The sequence below is a fragment of the Balaenoptera ricei genome, chromosome 11, assembly GCF_028023285.1.
Source record: "Balaenoptera ricei isolate mBalRic1 chromosome 11, mBalRic1.hap2, whole genome shotgun sequence".
NCBI classification, from domain to species: Eukaryota; Metazoa; Chordata; class Mammalia; order Artiodactyla; family Balaenopteridae; genus Balaenoptera; species Balaenoptera ricei.
In genome coordinates, this window is record NC_082649.1 from 100,021,831 (window position 1) to 100,046,566 (window position 24,736).

Consider the following 24,736-nt stretch of genomic DNA (forward strand, 5'->3'; position numbering starts at 1 on the left):
AAAAAAATCAAAACCACAATGAAATAACCACTCACACCTGCTTGGATGGCTGGAATAGAAAAGACAGACAAAAACAAGTGCTGGCAAGGATGTGGAGAAATTGGAACCCTCATACATTGCTGGTGGGATTGTAAAATGGCCAGCCACTTAGGAAAAGTTGGAAAGGTTAAACATAGTTTCCATATGACCCAGCAATTCCACTCTAGGTATCTACCTAAGAGAAATGAAAACATATTCATACAAAAACTTAAACACCAGTGTTCATAGCAGCAGTATTCATAATAGCCAAAAGGTAGAAACAACCCAAATGTCTATCAAAAGATGAAAAGTTAAACAGAATGTCGTATATCCATACAATGGACTATTATTCAGCCATAAAAAATGAAGTACTGATACATGCTACAACATGGGCAAACTTGAAAAGATAATGCTAAGTAAAAGAAGCCAATCATATATTGTATGATTCCATTTTTGTGAAATGTCCAGAACAGGCAAATCCATAGAGACAGAAATTAGAAGTGTGTGTGTGTGTGTGTGTGTGTGTGTGTGTGCGCGCGGAGGGGGAGTGGTGTGGGGAGGGAAGTGGTAATGATCACAAGATTTTAGGGTGATGCAAAGTTCTAAAATTAGATTATGGTGATGGTTGCACAACTCTAAATGTACTAAAAAAATCATAGAATTATATATCGGTGAACTTTATGGTATGTAAATTATATCTCAATAAAGTAGTTAGAAACACACAAATACAGAGCGGTTACTCTCAGGCATTTAAAAACATTTTATCTCGAGGCTCCACTCCTCTCTCATTTATTATTTTTTGCTGTACACAGGGTATTTTCATTCATTCTGGAACCTGTGTTTTCTCACATCTTTTTTGGCCATTCTTCCTCAACAGTACTTTTGGAGCAGTTCATTCTTTTTGCCCGGTATTCCATTGTATGGTCCTTCTGTAATTTACGTAACTAGCTTCACTTGCCGGGTACTGAGATTGTTTCCATTCTTCCTGCTCCCAATGGTGCTGCCTTCCAAGGAGGTTTCACCAATACGGTGATGTATGGGAGTGCGTTTCCCCACATCCTCAGCTAGGAAGAATGTTATCACTCTATTTGATCTTTGCTAACCTAATGGGTGAACACATAATTTTATTTGTACTCTCTAAATGACAGAAATGGAGCCATTTTTTCATATGTTAAAATGAAATATAACAAATTTCGTGATTTGTTTCGTTCATCAGTTCATTTCCTTTGCCCACTGAAATATCTTATTGCCAGAGTTTTTACATAGTAGGGACATCAGCCCTTTGCCACGTGTTCCAAATATTTTTCCAAGTTTGTACCTTGTTTTTTAACTTTTATATTTTTTTGCCAGAAGGATATTTTACATTTTTGTGTAGTCTTTTTTATTTTTTCCCCCGTAGTTTCTAATTTCTAATTCCAATTCTGTCATTTTCTGTGTTTTGTCACTTGGTCTCTGTAAATGGAGTGATGATGCTGGTGTGGGTTCGATGAGCGTATCTGGATCTGAAGGCGTCCTGCTAAGGGGGACAGCGCTGAGTGGCAGGGAGCAGCCCTCGGGAACCCGGCTCCCCTTGTTGTCCCCTACCCACACCAAGGGCAGGCCTGAGGAACTGCGGCCGGGCCTCAGCTTCGCGCTCTTCGAGCTAACGTGAGTGGCTCCGCCCCGTCTAGCTTCCGACCAATGGACGAGCTTCTTAAGGCGTAGGGTCCCGCCTCCAAACCTCCTGGCCAAAAGGAAAGCTCCGTCTTGCTTGGAGTCCCGCCCCTTGTCGATTTGACCAATGGGCGACCTCCCTTCAGTGCAGGACCCGCCTCCGCCGCCCGCCGCGCTGCAGACCTCACCGCTCATTCCGGTAGGCGGGCGTAGCGGAGGCCGGTGTGGTCGGAACCCGGGCGGAGGCAGGGCCGGCGCCGCAGGACTGAGGCGGACGGCAAGCGGGCGGCCAGGGCAGGGCGTCAGGCCGGTGCAGGCTGCGGGGCCGACGTCCGGGCCGCGGGAGCAGGGACGGAAGTTGGGGCGGGGCGGACCCGGGGGTGTTCTGAGGAGGCGGACTGGGGCGCCACGGGCTTCTGAGGGGCGGCTCGCCCCCTTCCGGCCCGGGGCTGGTCGGCGGGGCCGCGGGGGCAGGGCGGGCTGCGTGCTGGGTCTGGCCCTGCTCTGCGGCCCGCGCTCGGCGTTCCGGGCCTCCGGGCCTCCGGGCCGTGCGCCCGCCCAGGGGCTGCGGGTCTGGCCTCCAGGTGTGGACCTAACAGCGCCCTGTAGCCTTCTGAAGCGCTGACATCTGCGAAGGGCTTTGTATTGTAAACTCAATCAGAGCGCGTCGTAGTCCCGGAAGCGCTTTGACATTCCCGAAGTAGCGCTGTGCAAACTGAAGCGCTTGGTAATCGCGGAAGCACGTTGTGGGCTCGGAAACCAAATCGAACGAAGCCTTTGGTAAATCCTGGGACCTTCTGGACTTCCCCGAAGCGCTTTGGAATCGCAGACATTCGAAGCGCTTTGACATCTCTGAAACCTTGAGCACTGTGATGGGCAGTGGAAAGAAGGGGGAAAGGTCAGTGAAGCCAGCCCCTGGCTCTCACCTACTGGCCTGCCCTCCCTCGGGGAGTCCCGGGATAGCGGGAGGCTGAGGAGGGGCAGCTATAGCAGGAGTGGTGGTGGATTCCCGGCTCCCTCTTCACCTTGCAGGTGCCCATGGCGTCGGAGAGGCGCAAGGTCAAGTACCACTGGAGCAGCCCTTCGGAGCCGAGTTCCCGCAAGCGCAGCTGCCTCCGGGAGCCCAGTGATGTGGCCCCCTCCAGCTGGTCAGCTCACAGCTCTGTGTCGCGTTCAGGAGGGGCCAGCAGCCCCAAGCGCATGAAAACCCAGAAGGAGCATGGTGTGTCCTGGGGCTCATCCCGCCGCAGAAGTTCCTCCTCCTCCTCCCATTCCTCTGGCCCAGGTGTGGGTGGGGCCGCCTCCAAAGGAGGCCTGATTCAGAGCTCAGGAGAGTTCCTTTCGCCAGGGGGATCCCCTCGGTGCCCTGCCAGACCTTCTCTAGAAGAAATGGCTTCTCTCGAGGAGGAAGCCTGCAGCCTTAAGGTAAGTGGCCCCAACGCCTTGCAAACGGTGAAGCCCTTTCCACTTGGCTTGAGATGTTGGAGATAGGAATTTTGGTGAAAGGATACTAAAAAAAAAAGACCAGGTCTCTTAAGATCCCTGGAATCTCCCCAGGGGAGAGCAAACTGGAAGACGTCAGAGGATAGCCTGAAGGTCGGTGGAGAGGTAGTTTGCGAACTTGGCAGCATTTTGGAACTACTTTAAAATCCTTGCGCCTTCCTGCCACCCTGATGAGGTTATGCTGGGGTGTGGGCGGAGCTGCCAGGTGTATATAAATATTCCTCAGGTGCTTGTAACCCACAGTCAGGATGGAGGCTCGCTGCGCCGGGAGGTAGGTGGCGTACCCTGGAGACACAGATGTATGTTATTTCGGTTGTAAATTTAGGGAATTGTGCCCTGTACTTAGAAACACAGAACCAAGAAAAAGAATTTGGTTCTTGGTGTGGCTTTTCACCAAGGTTAGGGTTTCCAGCACGTTGAGGTTTTGCGTGGTGGGGTAGGGTTTATTTTGGAGGTTCAGCGTTTAGTTCCCCAGTGGGAACACACAGGAGGATTTCATAATACTGGGGGGCAGACTGAGGAGTGCTTCATGGAGGAGGTGCAGTTCATCCACTCATTTGTTTTATGTTAACTCTTATTTTTTAATTTTTAAAAATAAATATATTTTTTTTTTTGGCTGCGTTGGGTCTTCCTTGCTGTGCGCCGGCTTTCTCTAGTTGCGGGAGGCGGGGCTACTCTTGGTTGTGGTGCACGTGCTTCTCATTGTGGTGGCTTCTCTTGTGGAGCTCGGGGCTCTAGGTGCGCGGGCTCAGTAGTTGTGGCGCATGGGCTTAGTTGCTCTCCGGCATGTGGGCTCTTCCCAGACCAGGGATTGAACCCGTCTCCCTTGCACTGGCAGACGGATTCTTAACCACTGCGCCACCAGGGAAGCCCAATTTTATGTTAACTTTTTTTTTTAAAAAAAGATTAAGTTTACTCGGCATGTGCGAGTATGTCTGTGTGTATGTATGTGTGACAGAGTTGATCGTGAGTTTGGAAAGGTTCAGTCTCTTGCAGTCAGTCTGCTGCTTCCAGGTTAGAGAGAGGAAAGGAGCCCTAGTTTATGTTACTGGCTACTGTGTGAGCGTCATCCACCTCTTTAATCAGGTCTTGAACAAATATTTACCTAGGGCCTGGTTTGTGCCAGGCAGTGTTTCTAGTTGCCTGGGATTTGCTTTCTAGGTTTTGGAGGTCTGGGCCTTCAGAGGTGGGGAGGAGTTCTGTGTGTGAAGGAACGGAGGAAAAGTCTTACTTGGGTGAGATGGGCTGCCCCTAGATAAAGTTATCATTAAAAAACCCAAACGCAGCCGGAAGGAAAGTGGTTTGTCCTTACGCCTTTGCTCAGTGGTTTCTTACGTGGAACTGAGAAGTGAGGCTGTATTTAGCTCTGTATCCTCGCCGGCAGGCTGTTGTTTTTAGGCGAAGTGCTCCAGGTGTTTTCAGTGTGGCTCTCACAGAACTCTTGTGGGCACACTGATTTTTTAAAAAAATTTAATGGTGAGCTGAAAAGCTTTGTCTTTGACATAAGAATACTGAATATGACTCAAATGTAAATCAGGTAAATATGAGGCTAATTTGATCTTGTCATTAATTCTTGCTGCAGCTTCAGTGGTTTTGGGTACAGGGTAAAACTGTCAGTTGATTAAAGGTAATGGCAATAACAAGATGAGGAGGCACGGAGCAATCTAGCTTAGTGTTTCAGGTGTGCTGCATCCTCCGCTGTCCTGTGGGGCTGGAACTGGAGAGTTGAGGGTGTGGCCTGTCTGCGGGGTGGTCTAATCCAATCATAGACACACTTTTCTCTCATTTAGGCCTAAAGGGCCTTGTTTTGCCACAGTTTAATGGTTAACCTTGGAGCGATGAGTAGTCTGGTCCTGTCTCAGAAGTCTTGCGTTTTGCTGATGCCTTGCTCTCAGTCATAAGCGCTTGAGTGAGGATTGTGTGCCGCACATTCTGTTGGATGGTGGAGCCATGAGGTGGCTTGTAAGGAGCATCCAGTCCGGAGGGAGTGCTGCAGAAGTCACAAGACTGCCTCACCAGGTGGTTTGGTGCAACAGAGATTCCGGAATGGAGGCTGGGGAGCTAGGTAGGGGGCAGCTTGCTGTACGGTGTTATGAGCTAAGGGAATTCGGATTTTATTCCAAGCCATTAGCGAGCTCTATACAGGGCGAAGGCACATTTGCACTTTTGGAAAATCACTCGTGTTGGATAGAATATGAGGATGTTGATGGGATCGATCCCAGTTGTCCTACTCTAGTACTGCTAAGGGCTCTCCTTAGAGAGTGTTTGTTAGTTTGAAAACAAGATACAGTACTTTACTCATATTTAAAAAAAATAACTAATTAATTATTTAAACATCCTTATTGGAGTATAATTGCTTTACAGTGTTGTGTTAGTTCCTGGTGTATAACAAAGTGAATCAGCTATACGTATACAAATATCCCCATGTCACCTCCCTCTTGCTTCTCCCTCCCACCCTCCCTATACTTATCTTGATGAATTTGAAAATGCTTCTCTGACGTTCCCCTCTCTCTGCACCTCTTCCCCTCTTTTTCTGCAGTCATTTGCACACTTGTTTGTCTAATAAGTCCAAAGTCCTGTCAGCAAGCACTGCTGAAGGGCATGCACAGAAACGGCCTGTTCTCCCCTTGGCTCCTCCTAAGGTCCGCTCACCACTCGCCTACCTTCTACCCACTCATCCACCTGCTCTTCTGCATTTGCTCTGTAAACATTGAGGGGTACACACTTACCTTCATGTGTCCCCCTCAACACAGAAGTCTCTGTGCCAGGTTATGGAATATTCTGAGGGGAAGATGTTTGTCGTAGTTCATTCTGGCTGCTGTAACAAAATGCCTCAGACTGAGTAGCTTATAAACCACAGAAATTTATTTCTTATAATTCTAAAGGCTGGAAGTCTGAGATCAGGGTGCCAGCTTGGTCAGCGAGGACTCTCTTCTGGGTCACAGTCTTCTCTTTGTGTCCTCACATGGCAGGAGGGGGCAAGGAAGCTGTCTTGGGGCCCCTTGACTAGGGCACTAATCCCATCAATAAGGGCTCCACTTTGATGATCTAATCACTTCCCAAAGGACACACCTAATACCATCACCTTGGGTGTCAGATTTCAACATATGAGTTTTGTGGGGAACACTTTCAGACCATAGCTAGACTGGGCATTTTGGAATCACTAGAGATTCCTGCTGGCCAGCCTCTCCTTGTTTGTTCCTGATTACCTCCAGGATAATTGCGAGGTTTTCTCAGATTCTAATGCTAGCTGATGATCTTGGTTTACTTTATAGAGAAGGTTAAATGTGTCTATCATGAGCATCTTCACCTACCTTAATTTTAGTTTTTAGTATGACATATCCAAATTTCTAATTCAATTTAGAGAAGGAAGAGTGGAAGGGAAAATTTAAGCTTTATGATGTGCTAGAGCTTGTCAAATATGAGTCTCAATATTTGACCTCTAGATGCTCACATAATCCTCAGTCTTGTGAGGTGGGCCTTGTTATCTTTTTTTTTTTTTGAGAAGTAAAATCATGGTTATGCTAAACCCTTGAGATTTTAATCTTTTTTGTTTGTTTTTTTATAGAAGTATAGTTGATGGCAGTGTTACCTTTACGTATTAGTTAACAAATACTTAGATATCAGTCAACACATATTTGAGCACCTGCTATGTGTAAGCCCTGGGAAGATGAGACTCAGAAAAGTTGAATGACTTGACCAAGGCCACACAGCTTGTACGGGGCAGAGCTGTGGTATAATCTCGGATGAGTCTGACTTCAAAGCTAGTGTTCTTTCTGCTGCTGCCCTCTGTGAGCATGTGTTCCTCCTGACCCAGTGTTAGGTGTGAGGTGTGGGGAGATGGAGAGGGCAGGATCCTTCCCTTGAGGAGCCCTCTGCAGGGTCACGCAGCCCAGACACGAGAGAGCATTGTGCGTCTTGGCTCTTGAGGGATGAAGCTTTCACGGGTGGTCCTGTGTCCTGCATCTTCACTCAGCGGGTGTCCAGTGCTTGGGTGGAAGGCTGTGCTGGGGCTGGAGGTGCAGAGAATAGGGCAGTTCATCACAGTGCAGTGTGTGGAGCGTTGTAACAGGGATATTTGAAGTACGAGGGGTCAGAGGACTGAGTGACTAACCCTCGGGAAAGTCCTCACAGAAGAGGTGTCATTTGAGTTCTGTTGATGGCCAAGGCAGAAGAAAGGACATTTCAGGCAACAGGAACAACGTATGTCCAAAAAGTGTCAGGAAATGCTGGTCTGACGCTTGGGGCACTGCTTGTTCCTGGGACCCTCCTTTCCCCCTTCTCCAGCGTTTTCCTCATTCCCAGAACACCCGGGTGTGTGGAGAAAGGCGGGAGGTGATGCTGGAAGGAAGGTTGGGGGCCAGCCTGGGGAGGAGGGCTTCCGGGGTCACACTCAGGAGTCTGGGATGTATCCTGCAGGCAGATGTAGAGCCGATGAAGGGTTTTAAGCAGAGGTGTGACGTTGCCAGATTGTAGAACTCCTTGTGGCACCTGTAGAGAAAGGATGGGAGGAGGGAGCAGGCTGGGAGCCCCTGAAATTGTTAACAGTGGCTGACAGTGCTGAGGGCTGGCATGACATCTCCACTGATGTCTCATTTGCCAAGTGCTTCATATAAGAAATCACCTTTCATAATGTGTCATTTTCCTTCCAGGTTGATTCCAAAGATAGTTCTCGTAACCCCACGGATTCTGAATTTGCAGCTGAAGCTGACGTTCAAAATGACATAATTGAGGAACCAAACAAGGTCCAGAAAAGGCAGAGGGATAGACTTCGAGACCAAGGCTCTACCATGATCTACCTAAAGGCCATCCAGGGCATCCTGGGAAAGTCGATGCCAAAAAGGAAGGGAGAGGCTGCCATGAAGGCAAAACCCAACACGGCAGAGCGTGCCAGCCGCGGAGAGGGGCCAGCCCGGAGTGTCACCATATGTGCTCCTCAGAAAGAGAAAACGTCTGCCCCAGAGGTCAGAGCGGAGGAGGAGGAGGCTGTGCCGGAGAAGAGCGGCTTCTGGGACAGGAGAGTGGTGATAGACCCTCAGGAGAAACCCAGCGAGGAGCCTCTGGGTGGCCGAAGGACAGTCATTGACAAGTGCTGTCCAGTCCTGGAGTTTTTGGATGACTCTGACTCGCATGTAAACGGCCAGAAAGTGAGTCAAGCTCATGCCAAGCATGGGGTTTTGAGTTCTGTTAAATGTATTTGGTCTTTTTAGTTTGTTCCTGAGTGTTACTCATTCAACACTGTACTTGACTTACCCAGGGCTCCAGGGAGCAAATTGTTGGTTCTCTTCTAACATAGCTTTCAGAGTTATTAAGAAACCTCAGTTCAGTGCTGTTTTTGTTTTAGGATTTATATGTTTGTTAAGACATAGATTTGCCTGTGTAACAAAGGCCAAAATAACAGTGGCTTAAAGAAAACAGAAGTTTGCTTTAAGGAGGATGGCTCCACAGTGTGGGGGACTGGGGTGTCTTCTGCTCGATTCTCTGCTGCCCCTCAGCAGTTTCCATCTTGCGGTCTGAGCTACTGTGACCTGGCTCAGCACATTACATTGACATTCCAGCCGGGAGGAACAGGAGAAGAACATAGTACATTCCCTCCCTTTTAAGAGTTTGGCTCAGAAGCGGTCCCCATTGTATCTGCTCATATCTGTTGACAAGAATCTAGAAACCTGGCCAACACCTGCAAGAGAGTCTGGAAGATTCCAGACTAATTTCCATCTGGGGAGCTTTACATTCAGATAAACTTTTATTGCTGTAGAGGAAGGAGAGAGTGATACTGAATGATATTGGAGGGAAACTAACGGTTTTTAACACTGCTTATAATTTTGAGGAAAAAAACACTCCTCTGTTGTACGCATCTCCGCCCATCCTTCACTACCGCTGCTTGGAGGTAGCCCCTTTCGTCTCTTTTAACTCTCGCTTCTAGTACTTACCTCCATATTTCTAAGTAATTTTTCATTGTTTATTTTTTGAAAATGTAGACATCTGTGGACTTCCTACTCAGGAGATGAGAATTTAGTTCTCTACACTTCGACAGCACCCACACCCATAAATGTATCCTCTCTCCCTTCCTGCAGCTCCCTGTATCATAAGACCATTTTTAGCCAAATCTATTTGATTTATTATCACCATATTCATAGCTGAGTTACTTAGTATACTTTGATTACATTTCCTTTCTTAGAAAAGTTGATTTTCCTTGGAGTTCATCTTAGCTTGTTTTTTCCTTTAGTTTTCTCTGTTCCTGTGACTATGACTGTTTCACCTCCAAATTGCTAGTGCCGTAAAATTCTTCTCAATGTTGTCAAAATAAGTAATCTGTTCCCCGCCTTTTTTTTTTTTTTCGAGGTTTAGCCCTTTTAATTGTTTCCTTAAGATTCCTTTTTTCCTCTGTCTCTTTTCATCTCTGCTTTCTTTATGAATAATTAAGGAGAGTGTATATAATGATAATATATACTCTTAAAATTTTTGACATACTTAATGTCTAAGAACACTGGCTTAGTCTTTTTTTTTTTTTTTTTTTTTAACTTTATTTATTTATTTATTTTTGGCTGTGTTGGGTCTTCGTTTCCGTGCGAGGGCTCTCTCCAGCTGCGGAGAGCGGGGGCCACTCTGGGCCACTCTTCATCGCAGTGCGCGGGCCTCTCACTGTCGCGGCCTCTCCCGTTGCGGAGCACAGGCTCCAGACGCGCAGGCTCAGTGGTTGTGGCTCACGGGCTTAGTTGCTCCGCGGCATGCGGGATCCTCCCAGACCAGGGCTCGAACCCGGTTCCCCTGCATTGGCAGGCAGACTCCCAACCACCGCGCCACCAGGGAAGCCCTGGCTTAGTCTTTTGAGTATTCCTTTTTTAGAACATGCTGTTCTTTTTTTTTTTTTTTTTTAAAGAAATTCACATTCTTATTTATTGATTGATTGATTGATTGATTGCTGTGTTGGGTCTTCGTTTCTGTGCGAGGGCTTTCTCTAGTTGCGGCAAGCGGGGACCACTCTTCATCGCGGTGCGCGGGCCTCTCACTATCGCGGCCTCTCCTGTTGCGGAGCACAGGCTCCAGACGCGCAGGCTCAGTAACTGTGGCTCACGGGCCCAGCTGCTCCGTGGCATGTGGGATCTTCCCAGACCAGGGCTCGAACCCGTGTCCCCCGCATTGGCAGGCAGATTCTCAACCACTGCGCCACCAGGGAAGCCCGAACATCCTGTTCTTGTTTTGAGGTTAAATACCTTCTCTTGTTTCTCTGAGAATATGATTAAAGGTTTGTTTTGAAGTTTTCTTTCTGCACTGCTGAGTTTCCTTCTGATTTTTTTTTTTTTTCCTAAATATTTTGGTTTCCGTCTTTTGTGATAGGGCTTTCCTCAGATGTTTTGGGTATCTGTTCATATTTTAAAAATGAAGCATTAAAAAGCCGATTGGAAGTTCTCAGTGCCTGGAAGGGCTTATTAACTGCTGCCTTGAACATAGGTGATAACCTGTGGACTCCCAGTTGGATCTGTAGCTTTTTCCTCAGAGGCTACAAGGGGTCCCTGGGACAAATCTTCCAGTGCTCTGCCCAGGAGCACACCTCTGGCTGCTAGTGTTTTAGGGGTCAGATTGAGGGAGGTGCCTGGGTTCTCACTGTCCAACACGTGATGGTCTCTCACCCTCAGCTATGTGTCTGTTGTCCCTGATTACTCCACAGTCTCCGTGGTTTAAGTTTTCCAAGTGTGAACCTTATCTTTTGCTGGGTGGGGAAGGGGCAGACCCATCTGTACAGGATGGGAGCAGGGATCTGGGGATCTAACTTCACAAATTCTCTTATTTTCATCTCCAGCTTCACCTTCATTTTGAGAGGTCTGGTACCTCCAATTCCTTAGTCTTCTGGGGTCCTGTAGTGTGATTCAGCATGTTTCTGGGTTTTTCTCATTGCAGGCTTAGGTTTTGGCCATCTGCGATCTGCTTATCCAGTAACTGTTCATCTATCTGCTTTCTAGCATCAAATTTTTATTTAATTTGCTTTGCTGTTTATTCTATATGCTTTCTCTTTGTAGGTTTATGCTTTTTCAAGTCCATTTCCTGTAATTTTAAGAGTTTTTGGGTGGGGAGGACAAAACCCACATGTGCTGTATTTAATTGGAAATCCCAAGAACAGTAGGTTTTGTAAACTACTTTTCCCACCAAATATATAATGTCTATGTTTCCTGTCTAACATAGATCATTGTTTGGCTGCCTGGAATTCCATGGTATGGATGAACTTTCCAAACTTATATACCCAAACTCCTATTTGTCAAACTGGACATTTAGATTATCTGTTGGGTATCTATTTGGGGCAGCATGATATGGTAGGTCAACAGATGAGTGTTGGGATCAGACAGTTTGGGTTCAAATCCTGGCTCTGCCCCCACTAAACTGCAGTCTTGAGAAAGTCACTTTACCTCTTGGAGCCCCAGTTTCTTCCTCTGTATAAAAGGCACGGTTCTTTAAATGTTATCACAGACTAATACAGGGATCAGCAAACTCTGTCTGTAAGGGGCCAGATAGTAAATATTTTAGGCTTTTTGAGCTTTTAAGGCCTCTGTTGCAACTATTAAACTGCGCTGTAGTAGCATGAAAGCAGCCATAGATAATATTTAAGTGAATGGGCCTGACTATATTCCAGTAAAACTTTATTTACACCAACAGGCAGTGCATTGGATTTGGCTTGTGGGTCACAATTTGCTGAACCCCGAATTAATACATGAAAATCCTTTGCTCAGTGCCTGTGTATAGCAGACTCACAATAAATGTAGCTTTAAATTTTACCATATGGGCTTGAACCTTAGGCAGTCTTGAGTATAGGTAATCTCCGGTTTTCCCAAAAAGGAAATCCAAAAACATTTTCCTGGCCAACTTGACAATCTAAAGCCTTTCAGGGTCTTAGATGACGTCATCATAAGTCTGTTTATCATATATATTTCTAGGTGCATGTGCATTTTTGAAGTCACTTTTTTCCCCACTTTGCCATTTTTCCTCCAGCCTCACATTTCATTAAATAATTTTGTTAAACCTTTTCACCTGTTTCTCTGACATGGTCTTTGTTGTCACTGGAGTTACTTTTTGTGTTATGTAATGTGATTTCCTGAACTTCCCTGATGATAAGAATGAAAGAATCTGACTCAGGATGTCTGAGATGGGACTGGGGAATTGGTATTTTTTAACAGATACTCTCGGATGATAGAGAAGTTTGTGAAGCAGTCAGAGGACATCTCTACCCTTCCATCTGAGTTGGAATTTTAACTGTTATTATTTCTATTTAAACTTCTTATTATGGGATATTTAAAACATTTATGAAAATTACCCACATACCCATCACTCATCTTCAATAAGTATTAACTCACTGCCAGTCTTGTTTTATCTCTGTGTCCCTTTTCTCTCCACAAATTATTTTGAAGCAAATCCCACCTACCGTATCATTTCATCCATAAATATTTCAGTGTGTATCTCTAAAATTAGATACAGGATCTTTAGGGAAAAAAACAAGCATAACTACAGTTCTGATCTCTCCCTCTGCCCTCTCTCCCCTCCAATCCTTTTTTTATTTTTGGCCGCACCATGCGGGATTTGAGATCTTAGTTCCCTGACCAGGGATCTAACCCATGCCCCCTGCAGTGGAAGCATGGAGTCTTAACCACTGGACCACCAGGGAAGTCCCTCCCCACAATCCTTAATAGCATCAACTATCCAGTCAGTGATTAAATTTCCCTGTCTCGTGATTGTTTCAGTTTTTTTGAAACAGGATGTAAGAGTCATGTGTGTCAATTTCTAAATGTGTTAAGTCTCTTCTTAGTCTCTGTAGATTCCTCCTCCCCTCCCCTCTGCAACCCTGTGTTATTTATTTGTTGTTAAAATAAATAAAAGGTGTCATTTGACTTGCAGAATTTCCTGCAGATGAGATCCTACTGATGCAATGTAGCACTTTTTGAATCTGTATTGGTCTGCCTGTGGAAATTCTATCCCACCTTGCAAATAGCTGTTCCCATTGCATTCAGTTTGTGTTGTTCAGTTTTTGGAGGTATATTTTTGGGAGCCCAACAGTGTAACCATGTCTAATTATTTTTTAGGTTACTTTTTTAGGAAATATATTTACATTGTTTAAAAATAAAAATGTTTTTAGTGAAAAGTAGCTTTCCAGCTGGCCCTGTGTTGCCCTATTCCTTCACCTGGATACCACTTTATACATATCTTAAGTGTTTTTCCAGTGTAATTTTATGCATAACCACTTACCATACTGCTTTTTAAAAAGTTATCTTTAAAAAAAAGTAAAAACAATCTTGAAAAGCTTTGTTAAAAATGATGTCCAACACAGAACTGTGAGGTCATACCTGCAGGAATAATTATTAAGTCTGTTAACTATTTTTGCTTCCCATCTCCCCTCCTTTTTAAAAGAATGAGCTAAGGGAACCTCTTTAAACGTCTCAAATTAGCTTGATTGAGATTTGTTTGGGGTCATTTGTCTTTTTCAAATAAAAGAGTACATCTTGTAATAGAAGAGACTTTGTAGGGACTTGAATATAAAACAGACCCCTCAGAAAAGGGAGCATCATTTTGGGGAGAAACCCTTACCTTCCATATGGGCATTTTTTGTAATTTTAATCAGATTAACTTTTGGTTTTGAAAAAAATGGTGAATTATATATATATATATATATTTTGTGTGTGTGTGTGTGAATTATATTTTGAAGAACTAGATTGCAAACATGTTAATTATGTGTTAGTGTATGCGATAGACATTTTATTTGTTCACATGTGAACACATCGGGCACTTGGTGCTGGCACCTATGTGTGACTTCTCTAGCATGTGGTCGTGGGTACTCAGCCATCATATGGTGGTTGGCCTCTCCCAGAGGAGCAAGCGGAGAGAACCAGGGGAAATAGCAAGGCTGCTCTGACGTAGCCCTGGAAGCTGCAGTGTCCCTTTTGGTTCCATCAGTTACAATACAAGTTGGCCCAGGTTCAAGGAGAGGGGTCACAAACCCCATCTTACAGTGGAGAGTAGTATCAAAGAATTTGCAAACACGTCTTGAAACTGCTACAACTGTGTGGTTGTGCGTTTTGAATGTGTGAGAGACCTGCTGTTAAGGATGAGATGCTGGGTGCTTCTTTTCTTTAAAACCCCCAATACACTGTGTGTTCTGGAGAGCAGTTTCTCCCAAGAGGGGTCTTCAGAAAGGGAATGTAGGCACAGCTTCCCTTTCAGGGATGGCATATGAGACCATGGGCACAAGTTTATTCCCTTTAGCTGATAGGACTGTTCCTAGTTGTAAGCTGACTCGCTTTCTGGGAATAATAAGGAAAACAGGTGACAGAGTGAGCAGAGGAGCCAATGCAAAGCCATCATCACGGCCAGAAAAGCAGCCAGGGCTTCTGTCCTGGAGGTGACTGAGCACGGGAGGCTGTCTTCACATAGGAAGAAGGCTAACCTGTTTCTTTTCTTTTCTGCAGCCTAAAGACCGGGAGGTGGTGATGGAGCGCAACTCTTCAGGAAGTGACTGGTCCGACGTGGACGAGATTTCCACAGTCAGATTCTCTCAGGAGGAGCCCGTATCCCTGAAACCCTCAGCGGTTCCAGAGCCTTCTCCCTTCCCCACGGATTACGTCATGTACCCGGCTCACTTGTACAGCAGTCCCTGGTGTGACTACGCCAGCTACTGGACCAGCGGTCCCAAGACCCCCGGCTACCACTCCGTGGGCAGTGGCGGCAGCGACACCGTGCAGGTGGAGAGGAGCGGCCGGGGCTCTTCCCCCCACTCAATGGTGAGCCCCCAGCACAACTCCAGAGAGCGCCAGGCTGCTGAGGAAGGCAGATCCCGGAAGTCGCGTTCATCTCGTTTCTCCAGAAGCTTGGAAGAAGAAGAGGTGAAGGAGAAAAGAACATTCCAGGAGGACGTGCCGCCACGTCCGTGTGGAGGACCCGCATCTAGCTCCCTGCCCAGGAGCCGTCAGGAGCCCAGGTTGGAGGGTTTCATCGACACCCATTGTCACTTGGACATGCTCTATTCCAAGCTGTCGTTCAAAGGGAGCTTCACAAAGTTCAGGAAAATTTACAGCAGCTCCTTCCCTAAGGAGTTTCAGGGCTGCATCTCCGACTTCTGCGATCCTCGCACACTGACAGATGGCCTCTGGGAGGACCTGTTGAAAGAGGATCTGGTGTGGGGGGCCTTTGGCTGTCACCCCCATTTTGCACGTTACTACAATGAGAGTCAAGAAAGAAATCTTCTGCAGGCCTTAAGGCACCCCAAGGCCGTGGCATTCGGGGAGATGGGCTTGGATTACTCTCACAAGTGCACCACGCCTGTCCCGGAGCAGCACAAGGTAATGTCGTCCTTAGTTTGCTGACAAACTATTATTTATTTAGTTCCTCTTTTAGTTGTTGAAACACAAGGGTTGCTCTACTTTTGGAACTAAAGAGTTTAGAGTCTCTAAAAATATGATTGCTCTTAGCCAGACCCTGTAGATGTCATTGGTCAAATGCTTCACAAACAATATCTTACCTTTCAGCTTCATTATGTAAGAGGAGGGGCTTAGGTGCTGAGTGACTTTTACAGCTAATGATACAAATGTCAAAACTTCCGTTCCTTCTTGGGAAGCAACATGTTGTGTTTGTTTAGTTAAACAATATATATATATATATATTTTTTTTTTTAAAGATTTATTTATTTAATTGATTGGTTGCTATGTGGGGTCTTCGTTTCTGTGCTAGGGCTTTCTCTAGTTGCGGCAAGCGGGGGCCACTCTTCATCGCGGTGCGCGGGCCTCTCAGTATCGCGGCCTCTCTGGTTGCGGAGCACAGGCTCCAGACGCGCAGGCTCAGTAGTTGTGGCTCACGGGCCCAGTTGCTCCGCGGCATATGGGATCTTCCCAGACCAGGGCTCGAACCCGTGTCCCCTGCATTCGCAGGCAGATTCTCAACCACTGCGCCACCAGGGAAGCCCTAAACAATATATTTTTATTCTGATTTTAAAGTTAGTGTGCCCATTTCAGAATATTTAAAAAATACACAAATGTGTAAAGATCATTTCCCATTCCATCAGAGATAGTGACCATTACCATCATAAGACTTTTCCCTCCCAGCAGGCTGCATTTACTCTTGTGCTTCACCTGGCTTCCCGGGGAGGACAGATGCTCCAACCCAGACACAGTTCCTGTCCCCTAACAGTTCTTCCTTCTTAACGTTTTTGAAATTCAGATGTGTTTTAAAATGCATATTTTTAATGTTGCTGTCCCTTGGAGAATTGCAAGGGACAATTGGTGGTATGTCTTACAAGCACCTGTCATGGAATCAAGGAAATGTGTGTTGTATGCATGTGCTTTTTAAAAAAGAATTTAAGAAAGTTAAAAAGAGAAAAGTTACAGATTTGAATGTTTTTTCCACTGTGAAAATGTTCCTGCTTCATTGAACGTGCTTTGAAAAATAGGCTTTTTAACAGCTATGTTATATTCCATCCCAAGGCTATAATAGTTTGAGTACTCAATAGTTTGAGTATAATAGTTTAAGTACTTGCGTACTCAAGGCTGTAATAGTTTGAGTATTCAATAGTTTGAGCATAATAGTATTGAGTACTCACTACTCAATAGTTGAGTACTCAAGGAAGAATTTTTTAGAAGCAAAAATTAAATGTTGGAATCAGAATCCCTTGCAACCTCTTGCCTCTGGAGGAGTTCAAGGAGGGTTGATGTGTTGGGGAGGGATCCCGCCGGCTGTAGGTACTGGAACTAGCTCGTCTTTAAAGTCCTTGGCAAGCATTCTATGCTGTTGGTTCCCAGGGTCACTTTGCTTTAGTTGAAAACACTGGTTAAAAGTGAGTTATATCAGAACTGGTATTGGCGCAGTGCCACTATTTTGAGAAGAGGCAGTATAAGTGGTGGACTTGAAAATGTCATTCTCAAGTGAATACCACCTGACTCAAATTACCAAAAGCGTCTTCTTATTTGATGTTAAAAATTCAAACACGAATGATATTGCACAATTGAAAAAGCTACTCGTGAAAACATAAAGTTTAAGACGAGGTAATTTCTTTATAATGAATTAGTATTTTTGTTCTTTTTTTTCTAAACCTGAACTTAGGAAGAATAAGAATAAGGAGAGAAGAAGAGGAAAGAATAAGTTCTAGCCCTACTTTTTTCTTTAAAATTATTAGCAACAGGTGTATTTTACTACTAAAGACTTTTAAAGTAGCTAGAGTTTAAAAAAAAAAAAAAGTAGTATATCTGTAGGTATTCACCTAGAAGGAGATCTGATTTTGGTTAAGTAAAGAAAGCAAGTTCCAGGAAATATGTATAGTATTTATTCTTTCCACAATTACTTGAGCACCTTCTGAGATCCAGGCATTGTACAGACATATACATGGCAACTTTTTGCATAGGAAAAGGTGTGCAAGGTGATGGATTACCTCTTGGGAGTGGGAGTGGAGGCGGGGGCAGTGAAGGGGAGGACACTTAACTTGTAGTGGTGCTCCTGAGCCCAGCCCAGCCCTGCAGCCCCACGTGAGCATTGCCTAGGGGTGGCTGTGTGGACAGCCTGGGTTCAGATTTGCATTGTGGTGCTACAGTTTACCAGCTGCAAGTTACTTGACCTCATTTGGAGCCTCAGTTTCTTTGACTGCATGATGGGCTAACAGCAGTACCCATCTTAGGGTGCTTGTGAAGATTACATGTTATAATACACCTAAATAATAATACTACCTAGTAAGCACTCGGTAAGTGTTAGCTATTATTATGCATTATAGAGTTTAAAAGTAAAGAAGAAGACAGTGGGGGTTGTGCAGTGGACCGGCTGTTCTGGGGGGTAACAGACATCCAGAGTGGCCCTAACCCACAGGTGTTGCCACTCTGTCTTCTCCCAGGTGTTTGAGAGGCAGCTGCAGCTGGCCGTGTCTCTCAGGAAACCCTTGGTGATCCACTGCCGAGAAGCTGATGACGATCTGCTGAAAATCATGAAAAAATTTGTGCCTCCAGACTACAAGATTCACAGGTGAGAGTCTAGGACTTCAGCGGGCAAATGAAGTGAACATGTCCCTCCGTCTAGGACATTCGTGGGAAAACAAATTCAGTGAGGAGAGGATTGATGATGTTACGTCTTTACATAGAATCTTTTCTCAAGATTAACTGTCAGGTTGACCCATGTGAAATTTCTGATATTTGATCATTTTTTAACCTAAAAAACGGCAACTTCATATGGTTTGAGCTAATACCCTAAATCACTGTGACCCCCATCGCAGGAAGCAGGCTGTAGTGGAGGCTCGGTTCCCAGAACTGAGAGCTGTTGATCTTGGGAGAGGCTGCTGTGGGTCCAGTGACTGAGCACACGAGAACATTCCAGGGCACCTGAAAAGAAATTTTCTCTCCTACTTTGAATTTGAAAGCCCATCCCTCCCCACTTCCCCCACCCCCAGTTAAAGTCCAGGATGTATTTTCTCTAAATGGTATCTAGGGGTTCTCCAGTTTGGTAAACTCACCAACCTGCCCTGGTATGTCTGTCCTGGGCATGGGCTTGGCTTGGGGGGCCCCCTGGGGAGCAGTGGGAGACAGTCAGCTGGTGACTCTGCAGAGGGCGTGGGGCTGAGGTGGGCGCAGGGTGCCCTGGGAACCAGAGGAGGGGCCCTTAGCTGCGTCTGGCTACAAAGAGGTCAGGAGGTGATGCCCACTGGCACTTTCATGATGGGTAAGATGGGTTAACTGAAAAAACAGGGAGTCTAGAACCCAAGCCAGGTGGTGCCAGGTGGCTGAAGGGGTGAGGCTGTTAGGCCTCTAGACCATTGCCTTCCAGGCGCCCAGGCAGAGAGAGTGACGCCTCTGAGTGGAGCCACCACCAGAGGTGAGATGAGGCACAGTCACTCGGCCCTTCTGGGCTAATGTGTACTGTACTAAGAACGTGAACAGACACCAGGTTAAGAGAAGACTATTCACCTGTAGGCCACTCCCCAGTATTTTTATTGTTTGTTTCCTTCTGGTGCATTTGATTACATGGACGTAGTGTTTACCTACTCTAGTTGTGATCCAGATGGGCTGCCGTTTTTAATTCTGCTCCTGACTGTGTTGACTGTGAGTCCTTCCCTTGGATGCAGTCTTTCCATTTCTGAGAATTTACCCACCGAAAATAACTTAAAAGAGGTGAAATGTCCAGAGGGAGTTGGGGGCTTCTGCAGAGGGGATTATGAGAGAGCCCTGATCTGGAATTCTCCTCCTCGCAGGCATTGCTTCACCGGCAGCTACCCGGTCATTGAACCCCTGTTGAAGTACTTTCCCAACATGTCCGTGGGCTTCACGGCGGTCCTGACCTACTCCTCTGCCTGGGAGGCCCGGGAATCTCTGAAACAGATCCCGCTGGAGAGGATCATCGTGGAAACTGATGCTCCCTATTTCCTGCCTCGACAGGTAAGGGTGTCTTCAAGCTGAGTTGAGGCACTGAGGAGAGAGGGTGGGAGGTGTGCAGTCCCCCTTGCAAGGCTGGCAGGACCAGAGCCACAGTACGTTTCCAGGTCCCACCCTTGGCTGTGTAGATGTCTCCTCTCTGTTGCTTTGCAGAACCAAAGTCTAGGGGGCTGAGAAGCTGAAGGGTAACCACTCTCTTCCAGGCAGTGCAAAGCCCTACCCTGTAGAGGGTAGTCCAAGGAAGCGTGGGACCCTGCTCACCCAGAGCCCCCCTGACTGGGACTCTCCCTGCACCTGCAGGTAAAGGGGTCTCTACACAGCTCCAAAGAGGCCCTGCTGGGGAAGGGCCGGGGAGGGACTTGTGCGTGACAGCTCTGCACAGAAGGCACAACGATATCCTGAATGCTTGGTGTCTTCCAGGTTCCCAAGAGCCTTTGCCAGTACGCCCACCCAGGCCTGGCCTTGCACACGGTTCGAGAGATTGCCAGGGTCAAAGACCTGCCGCTCGCCCGCACCTTGGCCACCCTGCGTGAGAACACCTGCCGCCTCTACAGTCTTTAAGCAGAGGGTGCCGTCAGGAGTCTCCCAGAAAAGGTGATAAAAATCACATTACATAGTTTTTAAAAACCAGGACAAAAATGACTGGCTATAGTTTTTAAATGTAGAGCATGTAGACATAGGGTGAGCAATGAACCTGGTCTGTCTTGAGTGAACTCAAGTTTAACCTTCGTCCTTTTCTCTTCCCCGCCCTCCAGGATAACCAGTGGCCTGGCAGGAGAAAGGCCGTGTGAGCTCTGCCTGTGTGTACCTGCTCGAGGATGTTTGAGAGCCCGCTGGGATGGAGGAAACCCGGACAGGACGTTTCCTGAGACCTCGTCGGAGGCTTCCGCTTCAGGCTGGTTGGGGGTGGGGCCGGCGTGTGGGGGGCTGGTGAGGGGCTCGGGCTGGCCTCCCGGCTGCAGTGCTCCAGGGCAGCCTGGGAAGAAGAGGAGGCTGATGTGAGGGTGCAGCGAGCTTGCCCGCCCAGTGCCTGTATCCGCAGCTTGTGGTGCGAGCAGTCTGTGAATAAAGTCACACTGCTCCTCAGCGAAGTGCACGTAGGCGTGTAGCTTGGTTCCTGGTTCTCCACTGTCAACACGAACCCCCGGTGGGAGATCTCCTCTGGGGGACATTTGCCAGAGACCTGTGTTAGAGGCTGATGCTCCTGCGGCCAGAGAAGGCAGCCCCTCCCTTCCCCGGGTGACTCTTCAGTCTGGCTCTCACTGTTGCTGCGTCAGCTCCGAGTTGGCACTGGCGGAAGGACCTTGGCTGCTGGTCTCACTGGTTCCACTGCCATCAATATGGAGGGGCCAAAGGGGCGCTCACGGTCCAGGGCAAGTCCTGGCCGAGGAACATCTGGACAGACTGGGGGACTTGAGGAGGAGGAAACCTGCTTGAGGAAGACGACCCTGAGGAAGGTGATCCCACTTACCGAGGCCCCCAGGGCTGCAGCTCAGTTGTGTTAAACTGACAGGGTCCAGTCTGCAGCAGATGCTGTCTGCTAGTCTGCCGTCAGGGGGTCCCAGCTGCCCTGTGCTCCACTTTGCCCCCTTCTCCTGGAGCACTGGACCAGAAATACTCCTTCTGTTTCATCTCATGTGACAGCCCCTTGTGTGCCCCATCCAGGTCGAGAGGTAAACCAATTTAATTTTCCAAAGCTCTGCTGGCGCTGCCCAGCCCTGTTCTATTGCCTATGCAGAACAAGAGGCCTGGTGTCCGTGGATCTCCCGTTCCCCGTCTTGGGGCTCTCCCTTGCCTTGGCCTCTGCTGCGTCCTTTCTCCGTGGTGAAAGTGAGAGCCCCTTCTTGGACTTTGAACAGCCAGGTCATCTCAAGTTCTGAGCTGCGCTCTGCTCCCTGCTGGTGCCTTGTAAAGGTGTGTTCATTACAGGCCCTGGAAGGTTATGACGGTCAAGGGTTAAGTGTGAGGATGCTCTGCATTTGGGACAAAAGGATCCTTTTTTCCAATCTTCCTCAGTGCAACAGGCCACCCTGAGTCCCTTGTCTGTTTCTTGGAGGCCAGTAGCTGAAATCGTAAGATCCATCGCTTATGCTGGATGCCTCTAGGTGTTTGTGGAAGGTGCTTTTGAACCTTGTAACCTGCAAGGGAATGGACTTTGCATTTCATATGTGGTATTTCCCTCTTGCCCCGGTACCCAAGTTGCTGGCCTGGGAAGTAGGCCTTAATTCACTGTCGACCTTCCGTGGATCAGCTGTGCGTCATCTGTGCCGCAGATTTGGCAAATCCGGGGCCTTGTTCTCCTGCTTGGAAGATTTGGAGGACTAAGTATTTCACAGCGCTTTGTTGTCACCCAATGAACTGTCCCTTATCCATCTCCTTCACAACAAGGCCTGTACATCACAACTGCCTCCGAGGGAAACCAGCCGGGCCTGTGTTCAAGGACTAAGAGTGATAACTCAGTGGATGTCTCTGAGCCATTGCAGTCTCCCTGCCAAAGTAAAGCACAAGGTGCTATATACTTTTATCTCCAGGATTTAGGATTATCATTTCTGTTACTCAGTGAAACATTACCTGTGTGGGAGTGAAAGCTTGTTGGCATTGTTTTTGATTGGTTTTGGATGGCTGACTTGATTGTTTTTGCTGTGTTGCCGGAATGCCTCTGTATCTCTGCCCCCTCGCTCCCTTTGACCATCTCTTTCTGAAAATAAAGTGATGGATCTTCAGCCAACTCCCATGGTCTCCATGTTCGTTTATATTTCTCAGAGTGTTAACGATGGTTTAGTTGCTGACTAGCTTTGTAACCTAAGAATCCAAAGGTCTGGAGACATTCACAAATATACCTGTGCCTCAGCAAAATTCAACTGGAAAGGGCTTCCCTGGTGGCACAGTGGTTAAGAATCCGCCTGCCAATGTAGGAGACACGGGTTTGAACCCTGGTCCGGGAAGATCCCACATGCCGCGGAGCAGCTAAGCCCGTGTGCCACAACTACTGAAGCCTTTGCTCTAGAGCCTGCAAGCCACAACTGCTGAGCCTGTGTGCCACAACTACTGAAGCCCACACGTCTAGAGCCCGTGCTCTGCAACAAGAGAAGCCACTGCATTGAGAAACCTGTGCACCACAACGAAGAGTAGCCCCCGCTCGCCGCAACTAGAGAAAGCCTGCGCGCAGCAACGAAGACCCAATGCAGCCAAAAATAAATTAATTAAAAAGAAAAGATTTGCTAAAAAAAATAAAAATTCAACTGAAAAGGGCTTCCCTGGTGGCGCAGTGGTTGAGAATCCGCCTGCCAATGCAGGGGACACGGGTTCAAGCCCTGGTCTGGGAAGATCCCACATGCCACAGAGCAACTAAGCCCGTGAGCCACAACTACTGAGCCTGCGCGTCTGGAGCCTGTGCTCCGCAACGAGAGGCCGCGACAGTGAAAGGCCTGCGCACCGCGATGAAGAGTGGCCCCCACTTGCCGCAACTAGAGAAAGCCCTCACACAGAAACGAAGACCCAACACAGCCAAAAATAAATAAATAAATAAATAAAATTTTAAAAAAAATAAAAAAAAAAAAATTCAACTGAAAAGAAGAATCCCTGGTAACTTCTTAAAAGTTCTGCTGCCTTTGAGCATTAACTGTCATTTTACTGCCTGGAAACACCCAAATACACTGCTGCTGCTTAGCTGTGAAAGATACATAGATGCCTTCTTTGTTCCAGAGCAACGCAGTAGGAGGAGGAAAAATTGAGTACACGAGGGTGTTGTTGATGACTCGGTTGTACTGTGGGCTTTGGACTGTGAACTCTGATGCCGCTGGGTGAACTTTGGAGGAAATTCTGTTTCACTGCTTGCAGTCAGTCTTCCAGTTTTGTCCTAAGGTATCCTTGAACACAAGTAAGTGCTCAAGCCCAAAGTAAACCCGTCAAAAGGGAGGCTCTGTTCCAAGAATGGTAAGGAAATTTGGAATCTGTTGATGCCTCATCTCAGATGCACAGTCATTGGTGTGCGTATTTCCAGCACATTCCTCACTGTCTCAGCTCTGTCCCAGCTGGACATATGGCAGCTGTGTCCACTGGACAGTGATAGTCTCTTTGTGGCTGGAAATCTGCTCTTGGCCTTTCTGGTGTTTTACATCTCTCTTTCTGTATTAAGTTTGGGACCAATAGTAATCATTTACCGTGAACACTTTCATTTTTGCCTCAGGCATTTCTGTAAGATCAGGGCAAAGGGCCACTGAAGTGTACGGTGCTTGAATAAAGTGTCCAGGATGGCAACAGAACTGTCAGTCAGTGGCCAGGCAGCCCTGTGCTCCCTGTAAATGCTCATTTGTCAATGATGTTTGGAAGTGGATTCAGACTAAAGGAAGGTAACCAAGCGTGGATCTCTATTATTCTGTCTGTACACCGTCGTAAGAGAATTTTTTACCCCTCTGTAAGCGTGTAAGATGTTAAACACGGGCTTCCCTGGTGGCACAGTGGTTAAGAATCTGCCTGCCAATGCAGGGGACACGGGTTTGATCCCTGGCCTGGGAAGATCCCACATGCCACGGAGCAACTAAGCCCGTGCTCCACAACTAATGAGCCTGCAAGCCACAACTACTGAGCCCGAGTGCCACAACTACTGAAGTCTGTGTGCCTAGAGCCTGTGCTCTGCAACAAGAGAAGCCACGGCAATGACAAGCCCTCGCACCGCAACAAAGAGTAGCCCCCGCTCGCTGCAACTAGAGAAAGCCCACGCGCAGCAACGAAGACCCAACGCAGCCAAAAATTAAAACAAATTAATTAATTTAAAAAAAAGTTAAATACATGAGCTGTTATACTAATGTACTGGGTATATTATAAAATAAAAAAGTTGTTTTATAAGGAGGGGTTTTTTTCTGCAGCAAATATCTTGCTTAGCCCAGGGGTATATACAGCTGCTTTGGAGAACCGGAAGTTAGTGGTGTCGGGAAGTGACATGTGCAGGAACAGGTCCGAGAAGGCTGACATGGGACCAGGTTTGAAATGCTACGTTTTCTCAAGTGTGTTGCCTGTTTCCTGTGATCAGTTTTATTTCTGCCGGTTGTTGACTTGAAATTGTCCTCAGCCCACTCTTAAGTTGACCCCGTGTATTATGAAAGAAAATGAAAAACAGAAACAGAAGGAATCCCTAGGACCCTAGGCAGCAGGGCAAGAGGGTGACATTGGTGGAGAAGCAGCCG

At 47.0% G+C, this 24,736-nt stretch overlaps 1 protein-coding gene across 2 annotated transcripts; it reads left to right on the forward strand.

The window, feature by feature from the left end:
• Positions 1-1,866: 1,866 nt before the first annotated feature.
• TATDN2 (TatD DNase domain containing 2) lies at positions 1,867-24,398 on the forward strand. 2 transcript variants are annotated; one of them, XR_009505960.1, is made up of 8 exons: positions 1,867-2,569; positions 2,704-3,096; positions 7,827-8,321; positions 14,622-15,491; positions 18,023-18,150; positions 19,370-19,553; positions 19,754-19,850; positions 19,971-20,056. XR_009505960.1 is itself a non-coding variant. In XM_059940368.1 (8 exons), the coding sequence occupies exons 2-7, from the start codon at positions 2,710-2,712 to the stop codon at positions 20,109-20,111; spliced, it is 2,205 nt and encodes a 734-aa protein (XP_059796351.1). In that variant the 5' UTR covers positions 1,867-2,569; positions 2,704-2,709; the 3' UTR covers positions 20,112-20,144; positions 20,306-24,398. The 2 variants fall into 2 exon arrangements, 1 of the variants encoding a protein (XP_059796351.1); XM_059940368.1 differs by lacking the exon at positions 19,754-19,850 and adding an exon at positions 20,306-24,398 and having other exon boundaries at positions 19,971-20,144.
• Positions 24,399-24,736: the final 338 nt, after the last annotated feature.

Bases quoted from the DNA above. Each gene is read 5' to 3' on its own strand.
- TATDN2 (XM_059940368.1), top strand. From the start codon at position 2,710: ATGGCGTCGGAGAGGCGCAAGGTCAAGTACCACTGGAGCAGCCCTTCG. The intron at 8,322-14,621 runs GTGAGTCAAGCT...TCTTTTCTGCAG, and splicing joins CGCATGTAAACGGCCAGAAA to CCTAAAGACCGGGAGGTGGT. The intron at 15,492-18,022 runs GTAATGTCGTCC...GTCTTCTCCCAG, and splicing joins CTGTCCCGGAGCAGCACAAG to GTGTTTGAGAGGCAGCTGCA.